This window comes from Lissotriton helveticus, chromosome 1_1 (genome assembly GCF_964261635.1).
Source record: "Lissotriton helveticus chromosome 1_1, aLisHel1.1, whole genome shotgun sequence".
In the NCBI taxonomy this organism is placed as follows: Eukaryota; Metazoa; Chordata; class Amphibia; order Caudata; family Salamandridae; genus Lissotriton; species Lissotriton helveticus.
The window spans coordinates 265884299-265898293 of NC_136057.1; the positions used below are offsets into that span (position 1 = coordinate 265884299).

General features: G+C 45.6%; 1 protein-coding gene across 1 annotated transcript in view; it reads right to left on the bottom strand.

The window, feature by feature from the left end:
* Nucleotides 1–229: 229 nt before the first annotated feature.
* The window catches only part of LOC144769270 (olfactory receptor 5V1-like), a 91324-nt gene continuing 77558 nt past the window's right edge, over nucleotides 230–13995 (bottom strand). The window contains exon 2 of the mRNA XM_078653331.1: nucleotides 230–1560. Within this exon, the coding sequence (XP_078509457.1) occupies nucleotides 598–1560 (963 nt within the window). The 3' untranslated portion in view covers nucleotides 230–597. The remainder of the gene's footprint in view (nucleotides 1561–13995) is intronic.

Consider the following 13995-nt stretch of genomic DNA (forward strand, 5'->3'; position numbering starts at 1 on the left):
TAGGGTAGTCCTCGGCAGAGATCTCTTCCTGATTGAGAATAGTCTTTGTGAGCATGTAAACATGATATAATGGAGAATTATTACATACAACATCTAAAATGTTTTAGTGAATGAAGCCATTAATGTCAAAAAATGTTTGTTGTCCTTTATTGTTTTGTGATGTGCTTTCAGTAACACTAGCTGATATGCATCATCATAACTTTGAATTTGACAATGTGATTAAAACAATTTCTTTGTTTTGTCTATAAAACAGATGGTTTTAGCTTGCTCTCAGGATACAGACTTCCAGTATTCTGTGTATATTTAAAAAGATTATAGATATGCCTCTCTGTCTATTATAAATATCACATGTTTAAGAATGCCATTATAGCACGATATTTAATCGAAGTCCTGAGAAGGAAAATGGTTTATTGGATGAGAAATCAGATTTACTCTTTGCAACCAATTCAAGGTTTTGATCCATATTCTGATGTTTTTGATGTATTAAGTTATCTTTCAGATAGTGTGAATTAATAGAAATTGATTGTTAGGTTAGTATTTGGTATTTAGGTTAGTATTTGTAATGCTGTGAGCAATCCAATAAACGTGACTATTTTGTTACTTTCTAAATGAGGGAACAATCCTGGACCAGATTTTGTGCGAGGCTTGAATAACATCCTGGTTTCTCAGACTATAGATCATTGGGTTGAACACTGGACATACAACAGCATACAGTGCAGACACCACCTTGTTATTGTTAGCCTTAAGGCCCATAGAAGGAAGAATATAAGTGTAGATAGTGGTGCCATAGAGCAAATTAACCACAAGTAAGTGAGAAGCACAGGTGCAAATGGCCTTCTTCTTTGATGCAGAAGAGCGAATATTGACAATTGATGAAAGAATGTAGGCATAAGTTATAAATATCAAAACAAAGCATATCATGCCAAGGAAGATGTCTGCCACCATGGTTGCACGATCAATTGCATAAGTATCAGAAACAGCAGCCTTGCTAACTGCTGGTATTTCACAGAAAATATGCTCCAGGATAGTTTTTTTACGAAAGGATAACGTCGTCACCAAACCAACATCAAGGAAGGAGTTTAGAATGCCAAGCCACCACACTGCAGCTGCCAGGGAAAGATTGACTGGCCTGCTCATGATGACTGCATAATGCAGTGGTCTACAGATGGCCACGTACCTATCAAATGCCATGACTGTGACAAGCAAGAGTTCAGATCCCAAAGTTGCGGACAGCAGGAACATTTGTGTCATGCAGCTCCAATATGACATGGACTTGGTCTCAGAGAGCAGGATGGCCAGAATGTTGGGAATGATGCTGGATGAAAAGCAGATGTCCAATAGAGCCAGATTAACTAAAAAGAAGTACATGGGGGTGTGAAGATGAGTGTCTGAATATATAACAACAATAATGAAGAGATTTCCTGACATGGCAAGCAGATAGATCAAAACAAAAGCAGCAAAAAATATGGACTGATGTTGTGGGTAATTGGAAAAACCCATAATGAAGAACTCCACTGTGGATGTTTGGTTGGAATGTTCCATTGGCCTGGCACTGGTCATCTATGGGATGAAAAGCAAAGCACTTGGAATTAACTATTAGCCATGTGTAGCAATCAGTTACGCAAGTGGTAGTATATCATGGACAATTACTTCATCAACAGTGACAATAACTCATCATGCAATCTTTTTTAGTCATGGACAAGCATCTATAAATATGTTTCCCTCTCTGTATTATGACCAAGTACACATACAATAGACCTTTGTCTTTACACCATGTCACATTGTCATATTATGTCACTTTGACTCACTTTAATCCTACCTTCAGCATCTCTTTTTGACTTCAAGCTCTTAATTTTGAAGTCACATGAATAGACAACTTATCTACTTCTGTTCTCTGTATAAATTAAAACGTATTTAATAACAAAAATCACAGCTGCTGAATACTGCTTACCGTGCGTGTTATGGGTACAATATTAATTAAAGGCATCCTCGTCTTCCCTACTAAGGAAATGCCTGCTTTGTGTTGCCAGAGGCTAGCAACCAACAATATGCTTTAGATTTAGCTTGAAAGATTTAATACATCATACTCTGGTGCATACTTTTGGTGTCAGATTTGTACATTAAGCATTTACACAAAATGCCTACATTAGGAACATATATATGAAAACTGCTCCAATATATCACAGTACAAATGTTTTACTTCGAAGTGTAGCATGAAGCCTTTATATTTGAATTGCTCTTGTTTTCCAGATATGTCCATATAAAATACATCATGAAATAATCCACCTGGCTTTCATTTCTTTAGAAGACAGAATTCAAAACCAGCTTCATTCATTATTGTGTGTGAGTAGCTGGTAAAGATGGATGTTATTAGGTACAAATATACGGGCCTATTCACGAACTTATTTTGCAAATGAAATTAAATATACAGCTGAAAATACGCCCCATTTGTGTCTGTGTGTGTAGGACTGTAGTACAGTCTATATTGACTCTTTGGGGAATAAACAAACATGCTATAAAACTGAAACCTCCACACACAACATTCTACCCAGTAGGTCACAAGGGACATGTGTACTCGAGCTGTCCATAGCCTTAAAAGTGCAGTTTGCGTTTAACAAGGCCCGAGTCAAATTTTGTTTGTGCTGCAATAATTTTGGGCATTTCAGATTAGAGCTGTTATGTGAAATCCCCATGAGTACATGATAACACTCTGGCCCGAAATCGCCAGACAGTCGTCCCTGACAATCTTTCGTAAACATATAAAAACGTGGCTGTTCTCCCTATCCTATTAGTCCTGATTCATCCAGTCTTTCCACTCTCTTATGTTCTGCTGGTGGTTATGTCTATGTTGTTTCCATCTGATAGCGCCTTGATGCCCTTCTGGGGCTAAGTTCCTCTAGCGCTCTATAAATATCCCATTATTATTATTATTATTATTATTATAACACCACATTGGGTAATTGAGATTCCGTTTGCATAAGAATTCTGTCGCAAAAGCGTGATAAAAATGCGACTGAAACATTATTCGGTTTCGGTTTTACAGCTTTATTCGACATTTGTCATAAAAGCATTCACCTAACCCTAATACAATAAATACTACACATAAAATACTTGCTAAAATAAAATAGATATTAAACATGAATTGTCGAATAAATACATGATAAAAATACACTGGATTATCACACTTCTTAAGAAGTAAATTGTTCTAAAAATTAAAATACAATAATTCATATGGCAAAGTGCAGAATTAATAATAAACATAATTTCATTGAGATGTAATTGCCATTAGTGATCGGGTACGAATAGTCCATGCCCAGGCCAGAAATTTTGCTACCCCAACCACGAGCATAGTGGAACAATCTGTTTCAAGTATCCTAAGAGCTACAGATTGGCTGCGGGTTCCCATAATTAAGCACACTGGTTTTAACCATTTACGTCTGGGGATCGAGTACAGAGGGCAACAGAACAAAAAATGGGAAATGTGCTCAGTTTGTTCATTACAGTGGTGACAGTGTTCGTCCCAAGCTGAGGACCAATGCTTCTTGAAAGCATTCACCGGGAGTGTACCTATGCGAAATTGGAAATAAAGTTTTCTATCATAAGGTTTTTCAATGATATCCCAAAAAGATTCGTATGAAGGGTAAATTTTTATATCCAAGAAGCGAGATGTTAGACTTGAACTTGTACCATCACTGAACATTGTAAAATACACCATCTCCCAATATAATTCTTTCAGCTTTGCTTTCGTAGGGAAGCAAGTCACATCTTTGGAGTCCCATAGGTAACCCAATTTCAGTTTTATAAGGAGACCCCGGAGCTCATTTAGCCATGGGATACTATGGAAACGGTCAAACTTAATGACGTCCATCAAGGCCGCCGCATAGTGGCTCAATTCTGGGGTCACCATGATCCGTCTCCAATATAGAAGAGGCCGTAGCCTCGTTGTGTCCTCTATACCTTTTCTTCCGAGATCCAATTTTAATGGGATTATAGGTGTGCTTTGGGGAACCATCACAAGACCTCGTAGGAATCTATTTTCTGCTCGGCCCAGTTCTCCCAAATTAGAAAACCCCCATAATTCAGAGCCATATAAACAAGCCCCCAGGACTTTCATAGAGTAAATTTCCAACGCACAGTTTACCGGCTTTGTTAGCGAGGTTCGATGTTTTAGGGTAATTGCACCTGCTAACTGCCTAAACTTTAATAGGGTTGTGTTTATATGTGATTTCCAGCTCATGTTTTCCTGTAGGATGATGCCTAGGTAAGAGAAAGAGTCCACCCTTTCTAAGGGTGTACCTTTATATTTTATTACACCTTTAAAGGTGGACTGCTGGTTAAGGCACATGAATTTTGTTTTGGTGGTATTCAGTTCAAGGCCCCTACCATCGCAAAACTCACCAAAGGCATCAACCACTTTTTGGAGGCCACTGGGGGTGCGGGAAAGTAAGAGCGTGTCATCCGCGAACATAAGGACGGGGACACGAGAGCCTGCAATTACTGGGGCGTCACTAGCAATCTTCTCTAGGTGTTCAACAATACCATTTATATAAATTGAGAAGAGAGTCGGCGCTAGGACACACCCTTGTCTCACCCCACGTTCTACCGGAAAGGGATCAGTTACTTCTCCTTGCTTGCCCCATCTTATTCTTGCAAAATTGTTTTCGTGGAGACGGACAAGGAGTGTAAGCAATTCCTGGCTTAAGCCTACGTCCGCCAGGGTCTGCCAGAGTTTTTCTCTGGGGACCAAGTCGAAAGCGGCTTTTAGGTCCACAAAGACTGCATACAATGTCCCCTTCTTTAACGTAACGTTTCTCCAGTAGATGGTTAGAAAGTGGAGAACTTGATCAACGCTACTGGTTAAAGGGCGAAACCCAGCTTGGTAAGATGACAAAATATTATTTTCATCAATCCATTGCTGCAGTTTATTCTGGACTAAGCGGCCCATTCGTTTTTGTGCTGTATCGATCAGACTAATGGGTCGGTAGTTTTTAGCCAGAGTTCTATCACCTTTCTTGAATATGGGAATAATTTCGGCTCCCTTCCATGAAGCAGGTACTTTCCCTCCCATTGCCACCGCATTAGCCAGCATAGTAAAATAACTGCACCAGGAGTTCCGATCCGATAAAAAGATATCAGCCGGAATTCCATCCATACCTGGAGCTTTGCCCCCTGCTACACAATCCAATACAATACTCACATCCTTTTCAACAAATATTGGAGATTTGTAATAGACAGGTGGAGGTGGACAATCGTGGGTGAATGTTGGGTTACGGGCATACTGTGGTTGGAAAAATTCTACCCAATCGCTTTTCGGGACGTAGTTCATCGGCTGAAGGGCTACGCCACCCTTTTCCCATTTTACTGTAGCCCAGAAATGCTTGGAATCCTTGGAGGCACATGCCTCCTTAAGTTCGCGCCAGTAATCCTCGTCCCAACGCTTCTTTGCCAGTTTTTGGGTCTGTCTATACTGGTTTCTCGCCAGCCTAACTGTTGATGCATTTCCTATTCTCAGTTCCAGGCTAAGGTTTTGCCGTGCTATCCTGCAACTTTTGTCATACCACCCTTTACTCTCTTGGACCTTTTTCTTTTTGTTTGGGGCTACCGTTTTAACAAAGAAACTTTGAATTTTGGAGAATAGTTTCTCATGGGCCTCCATCATGTAACCAATGAAGTCAGTCATCCCATAATGGGACTTGATCTTGGAGACTTCGTCCACCACTAATTCCTCGAGGATCTCTAGTTTAGTAGCGTCTTCTAGGAGCATACTCCACTTCAAGTGGCGAAGGTTATTTGAACTCACAAGATCTTGCGTTATCATTTCATTTCCTCTTGGATATTTAAACACTTCTTGGTAGGGATGGAGTGTCAGGCACAAAGGATTGTGGTCACTTTCCATTTTATCTTTCACTTCCATATCTACCAGTTTGTTCCAAGCCCTTACATCCAGTAGTATGTAATCTATTCTGCTGGCTGCTCGGCCATTGTCAAATGTATTTTTCCCCATTACATCAGAGGGTGTCCGTCCATTGACTGCTCTAAGTCCTCTTGAGAGACAAAAGCTCTTTAGTTGAATTGCTACTGTGCTCCATTTTCTAATGACTGGAACGTCTAGTTGAGGAATTCTCCACTTGGCATCCTCATCTTCGGCCAGGATCCTATCCTCTTCACCCAGAGGTTCAAACGTGGTGTTAAAGTCCCCGCCTATTATTACATGAGGTGGCACTGGTAGCATTTCAATGTGATGCTCAAGAGTCATTATAGTCTCTGATGATTTACCCCCACCAACTCCCCTGGAGTAAAGATTAAACAGGGCAAGTTGTTGGCCATTTTGCCAAGTAATATCAAGAGCTAGAATATCATTAGAGGGTATAGACCTTTGCTTAACTATGCAGTTCAATGTTTGGCGTACCCAAATTAACAGGCCCCCGGAGGGTCGACCTACTCGATTTCTTACAGCTGGGATACAGAAGTTCAGGTACCCTTGCCGGAAAATTGGGGTAAGCGACCAAGTTTCCTGCAGCATGATAATATCATACTGGTCGATAAAATCGACCCAATCTGGGATGTTTAGCTTGTTTGTAATGCCAGCTATATTCCAAGAGACAAGAGATAAGGGCAGGATGTCCAATTGATGATATGGCTGGTCATTATCAGGAGTGTTTACTGCTTCTTCAAATTCTGTACTTGGTGTTAGACCTCCACTCAGTGTTGGTAAATTCTCAGTCACCTCTAATACTCTATTTTGTCCCTCTAAAACTACGCTTTGATCCTCTGGGGCAGAAGTGTAGAATTCCCTGGAGACCAGGGTCAGTATTTTTGGTAAGCGCTCATGTGGGGTAAGTGTCCTATCGCGCCCCTGGTGCAACTGAATTTTGGGAGGGGCAGGAGGAGAGCCCACGAGTCAGTCACACTCGTTTAAGTCAGATAGCGCAGAGTAGTGGTTTTCCAGATTTAACCCCCACTCACATAATGGGCCATTCCTGACCCTTCTGTTTCCCACAACTGTCCACTTTGTTCTTAGTATACTAGGTTTAGCTACTAGGCCTCTTCTACTATAGAAGAAGTCCAATGTCAGTGGTATTATGTCTGCTGTTCTAAGTTGTGGTGGAAAGATGTTCCGTAGGACATCAGGTAATACATCAGGGCCCTTAAAATTCAAAACCACACAATCCCCTTTAAATTTCTTTGTCTTAGTGCCTATCCACTTGACCCTTCTTGCTGTAAGCAAATCATCAGATAGCTTTTCCTTGCCCCAGGGAGATATATGCATGTTGTTACTAAGCCACTGCAGGGCCTTATTTCGTAAGGAATCTAAAGACTCAATCTGCCCTGTTTTCAGTGGTGGTATGTTAGCGAGCACTAGAATCAGGGGAGAAGCTTCAACAATTAGCTCAACTGGGCCGGTTTCTAGGTTAGATATCTCAGAGGTAGTGTTATCTATTGTTTGCGCTAGATCTAAGATTGGAGCAATGTCAGGAATATCACCGGATCTAGAACTGGCTTGCTGAGTTTGGTCAGGTGAGACTTGTGGGCCTACGTTCGGGTTCCCCCCCAGCGTTTTCCCTGCAGCCTCTATATCTTCAAGTTTACGTATTATTAAATTTGGTATTTCCCCCACCCCCTCATTGGTTTTTCTCAAGAGGGTCTCTAATGTATTTACTTTGTTTGCTAGTTGGTCTATTTTTGATATAAGGGGTTTCATTAGTCCTGATAATTTGGACTCCAGTATACCCAAGAGCTTATTTGAAAACATATCCTCCCAGGCTATACTTTCATTCTCTTCCTCCCTTATCCCTTCTTCCGCCCTTCTATTTGTTCTTCTAGGTGGAGTTGCAGGTTTATTCTTACAAGAACGAGGGCCACCTCTTCTAGGTGGAGCCTTAGTGGTCCCTCTTTTGACTCTAGGTGCGGGCACAGGGGTAGGAGGGGAAATGCTCTCTGAGTCTAGCTCTACAATTGTATCGGATTTATTTAACTCTTCTGTAATGAGTAAATTGGCAATAAAATCAGGTTGTTGGTCGATAGATGCCGTGGACACATTTATTGTAGGGCAATCATTAGAGTCCTCGACAAAGTCGGTGGTGATTGTTTCGTCGCTGGCAGGGTGGAATACCCCTGATGAATTAATTTGGGCACAGGGTGGAGAGTCCATAAGTCCCAAAGAAGACCTCCGGACGTTATTGATTTTGGCCACTACCTGGACCAAATAATTGTCCATTGTGTTGGCCGGGGTAACAGGTGTTTTTTGCTTCGACATGACAATCGGACAACTCTGGGCAACGGAGCCGTGGTAGTAGATGTTGCAATAATAGACCAGTTATAGAAAGACCGCAGGAAATGTAGAAGTATGTCACCTTACCCCAAAAGGAGTTGGATGTTGGGGCAAAGAGGGGTGGCCCAGTCCAGTCTCTCACAGTCTAGAACAGGCTAAAACAGGCCCGCCCTTGGCCCGGGCTTCGCCCGGCGTCCCGCGAGACGGGGGTGATGCACTATTTCAGCGCCTCCAGGCGCGCAGGTGACGCGGCATGCGCCGCTTGGGCTTCTGGGTACTGTAGTCCAGACCCACTCGACCACGCTCCACTCAGCCACCTCTTTACCCCTGGATGTCAATGGAGTCGGGCAGCGGGAGGCGGGAGGGCAGGCTGTAGCACACGGAGATCCAGCAGGGTAGCGAGGCGTCAGGACAGCAAGGACGTTGCTTTGAAACAGGTTCCCCCCCTCGACCGGGGTGATGCACTATTTCAGCGCCTCCAGGCGCGCAGGTGACGCGGCGTGCGCCGCTTGGGCTTCTGGGTACTGTAGTCCAGACCCACTCGACCACGCTCCACTCAGCCACCTCTTTACTCCTGGATGTCAATGGAGTCGGGCAGCGGGAGGCGGGAGGGCAGGCTGTAGCACACGGAGATCCAGCAGGGTAGCGAGGCGTCAGGACAGCAAGGACGTTGCTTTGAAACAGGTTCCCCCCCTCGACCGGGGTGATGCACTATTTCAGCTCCTCCAGGCGCGCAGGTGACGCGGCGTGCGCCGCTTGGGCTTCTGGGTACTGTAGTCCAGACCCACTCGACCACGCTCCACTCAGCCACCTCTTTACTCCTGGATGTCAATGGAGTCGGGCAGCGGGAGGCGGGAGGGCAGGCTGTAGCACACGGAGATCCAGCAGGGTAGCGAGGCGTCAGGACAGCAAGGACGTTGCTTTGAAACAGGTTCCCCCCCTCGACCGGGGTGATGCACTATTTCAGCGCCTCCAGGCGCGCAGGTGACGCGGTGTGCGCCGCTTGGGCTTCTGGGTACTGTAGTCCAGACCCACTCGACCACGCTCCACTCAGCCACCTCTTTACTCCTGGATGTCAATGGAGTCGGGCAGCGGGAGGCGGGAGGGCAGGCTGTAGCACACGGAGATCCAGCAGGGTAGCGAGGCGTCAGGACAGCAAGGACGTTGCTTTGAAACAGGTTCCCCCCCTCGACCGGGGTGATGCACTATTTCAGCGCCTCCAGGCGCGCAGGTGACGCGGCGTGCGCCGCTTGGGCTTCTGGGTACTGTAGTCCAGACCCACTCGACCACGCTCCACTCAGCCACCTCTTTACTCCTAGATGTCAATGGAGTCGGGCAGTGGGAGGCGGGAGGGCAGGCTGTAGCACACGGAGATCCAGCAGGGTAGCGAGGCGTCAGGACAGCAAGGACGTTGCTTTGAAACATTATTCACATCCTGCGATTGTGTGTTTTTTTTCAGCCCATATTGAGATCTCACACCAAACATTCAAATACACTTAATAGTATATCACACACAAGTTGCTCATGATGGATTTTCAGAAAGAAATATGCATAGCTCTTCACATAAGTATACATCCAAAGTCCCCTCTAAACATAGATCAATTTGCATACATATATTCTGACCTACCATTCTCCATATAAACATTTAGAGTAGTCATACATCGAGGCAACGTCAACAAAAGTGTAAATACATTAACATGACTACTTACATAGATGCATATATTCAGGACCAATGTACAACCAATAAATGCATGCCTAGGCAAATAGACACACACACAAACACACACACACAGACACACACACACACACAAACATTTTTTTTTTTAAAAACACACACAAACACACGCACACATACACATATCGCGAGCCGACCATGGCCAGGGCCAGAAACCCTGGACCTACGACTCCCCACCGCTACAAATCTGCCACCCTCCTCACACTCAACCCCGGAAGGAACATCAACTGCCAGAGATTGATGTCGAACACCACCCATGGCCAGTCTCCTGTCTACACTGCCGACAATCCTTTACCATCGACAGCACCCCCACGACCCCCGAACCAACCCCGGAGGGCCGTACCACCGAAGCCGTGACATGCATCCTCCTCAACGTGCACTCATTAAGCAAACACGGCGTAGAAATCTGGGACCTACTTGACACAGATGTTGCCTTCTTCACAGAAACTTGGGCCAACGCCTCCTCCGCCCCGACATTGCCTCCACCATCCCTGACGGATACAAAATCCAAAGAAAGGACTGCCCCCACCGTCCAGGAGGAGGACTCGTATTCGCACACAAGAGCTCCCTCTGACTCTCCACCTCCAGCACGGTCAACCCGCTCTCTAACACAAATCACCTCCACTTCCAGCACCAGACCAAACCCAGAACCCCACTGCATGGGACCCTCATCTACAGACACACGGGCCTCGCACCTCTTCCGTCACCACCATTGCCGACCTCATTGCACCCCACCCCATTGCCTCCACGGACTACATCGTCATCAGAGACCTGAATTTCCACCTTGACAACTGCAGCACCCTGACTCCACCACCATCCTCAACAACTTTGCCAACCTCAGACTGAAACAGCTCGTCTCCACCCCCTCTCACAGAGCCGCATACACTCTCAACCCAATCTTCCCAGGAGGGATGAACATCCACTTAGCCACACCATGCAGCCACCCTGGACAGACCACAACTGCAAACAATTCACCTTTAACACCACCTCCGTACTCAAACCTGCCACAAAGGAACTGGAGCTAGATCATGGAGGAACACCTCAAAACCACCCTCCTCCACAACCCCCTTCTACTACGGCCGAGGCCAACACCACAGCCAAAGCACTACACCGCTGGATCACCGGCTGCGCTGACAAGCTTGCACCCCTCTGCCACCCTGCCAAACAACGCCCACTGAAGGCTGCCTGGTTCACCACTGACCTCCAAGAAGCCAGAAGCTCCTTCAGACAACCGTGCGAAACTCTGGCAGAATAGTAAAACCACCGAAGACCAGAACAACAACAGGAATGCCATGAAAGAATACCACCAGCGCATATGAACCGCCAATCGGACATTAATCAAGAACAAAATCCACACCAATACAAGTAACGCAAAAGAACTCTTCAACGTCCTACAACAGTTCACCAAACTCCCCTCAGGGCCTCTGTAACAAGCTCAGCTCCTACTTCCACCGGAAAATCAAGGCACTCTACGACAACTTCAGCGAACAAATGCCAGACAGCCCCCCTCCACCACCAACAACCAGCCGACCATCACCACTTGGAAACCTGCCACCACTGAAGACACCTCCACAACCATGAAGAACACCCACTCAAGAGCCCCCACTGACTTCTGCCCTCCACACATCTACCACAGAGCCGCCGCCGCCATAGCACCCGAACTAGGCCTGACCATCAATGTTTCCCTCAAATCTGGCATCTTCCCCGACGACTGGAAGAGGGCAGAGGTCAAGCCCCTCCTCAAGAAACCCTCACCTCACCTGACGGACCAGGAAAAACTACCGGCCCATCTCTCTCCTACCCTTTGCAGCCAAAGAGAGATTCATCAATGCCCAGCTGACCACCTTCATCGAAGAGAATGCCATCCTTGACTCCCCCTTGCAAAGTTTCCGAGGCAACCACAGCACCGAGACTACCCTCCTTGCCACCACCGACAACATCAGCATGCTACTCGACCAGGGCCACACCATGGCCCGCATCCTTCTAGAACTCTCTGCAGCTTTTGATACGCCTCACACCATACTCTCACAGTCAGACTCCACAGCGCTGGTCCTCAGGGAACCACCCTTGACAGGATCCGCTCCTTTCTCTCCGACAGAACCCAAAGGATCAGACTTCCTCCCTTCTTCTCTGAACCTACAGAGATCAACTGTGTGGTACCCCAAGGATCTATATGGCCCCCCTCGCACCATCGTCAGACAGCATGGGCTCAGCTTAGTATCCTAAGCACATGACACCTAGCTCATCCTCTCTCTCACGAAGAACCCAGGAGACACCAGACTCAGCTTCCCAGAAGGAATGAAAGACATAGCAGCCTGGATGAGCAATAGCTGCCTAAAACTGAACTCAGAGAAGATGGAGGTCCTCGTCCTTGAACACACCCCCACTGCGTGGGACAGCGTCTGGAGGCCCGCTGCCCTCGGAAACCCCCTCACCCCTACAGACCATGCCCAGATCCTCTGAATCGTCCTGGACTCCTCCCTCATCCTGACCCGCCAGATCAATGCCGTCGCCTCCACCGGCTTTAAAACCCTCAGCATCCTCCGTAAGACCTTCAAGTGGATCCCCCCCGAATGCAGAACGACCATCACCCACCACTCATAACTAGCAGACTGGACTATGGTAACACCCTCTATGCCGGAATCAACAAGACCCTGATACACAATCTCCAAACCATCCAGAACACCGCAGCTTGACTTGTCCTCGGAACCCCGCGACAAGAGCGCATGACCCAGCACCTTTGAGACCTCCACTGGCTCCCCATCGAGAAGAGAGTAACCTTCAAGCTACTCACCCAAGCCTACAAATCTCTCCACAACATCGGACCCAAATACCTCAACAAAAGAGTCTCCTTCTACGTATCCAAAAGGAACCTCTGCTCCGCCAACCTCGACCTAGCAGAGACCCCACGCATCCGCAGAACCAGAGCAGGTGGAGAGCCTTCTCCTACTTCGCAGCAAAGACCTGGAACAAGCTCCCAGTCAACATCAGACGCTCCTCCACACTGCACACCTTTAGGTAGATCCTCAAGACCTGGCTTTTCAACTGCTCCAGAACAGCACCCCCTCCCCCAGCGCCTTGAGACCCTCACGGGTGAGTAGCGCACTCTATAAATCCCTGATTGATTGATATCAATAAATCATTTAGACACGATTCACAAAGATTTTACTGTGAGTAGGTATTTCATTCTCTTGGCCTACCGATGGAATCGAGAAGTAAGTCAGGAGTGCGCCAAAGTTAGTCCAATTGTCAAAAGATTTCATGGAAAGGTCACACTGTCTTGCATTGTTACCAATTTTTAAAGCATTGATTTATATATTTTTTTTTTACTTCATTCATTAATAACAAAAACATACAGTACTAGTGCCAATCAATCATCACAAAACATTGAAGTTTGGTCAATATCATGAATTACATATGCCAGAGTTTCTATAACAGTGTATACATTTCTGTATATGTTGTTAAGAAAAAAAATAAAAAATTAGATCTTCATATCTCTATGCAGGTATTCATTACGGACAGGAATGTAGCAATGCATATTAAAGCACTGAGTTGCTAAGAAAACTGATGCGAATTTTAAATGATCTTTAAATGAAATAAATTGTTGCAGCTGTACCAGTGTTACGTTTTGAATGTCTTTCAGCAAGTGCATTGTTTTGCTGTATGACTATTTAGTGCACTAAAACCCCACTCGCATTTTATTGTAAGAATACATTTATAAGTTAGGTTTATATCGAAATCCACTAGCTGATATCTATTTAATACTCTCCTCAGATAAGATAAAAAATGCTTCCTGCTCGGCCATTCTAAACAACAGCCAGATTGTAGTCTGGGTATCAAAATGAACCACCATGGCTTCACCCACCCCGCTGACACCCTATGCAAAATCATTGGGCCACAGACCTTTGTTCCAAGAACATGCCAACAAGACAAGAAACTAAGGGGTCCATCAGGATGTAGGGCAGATCGCCACCGCCCGCATGGAGGT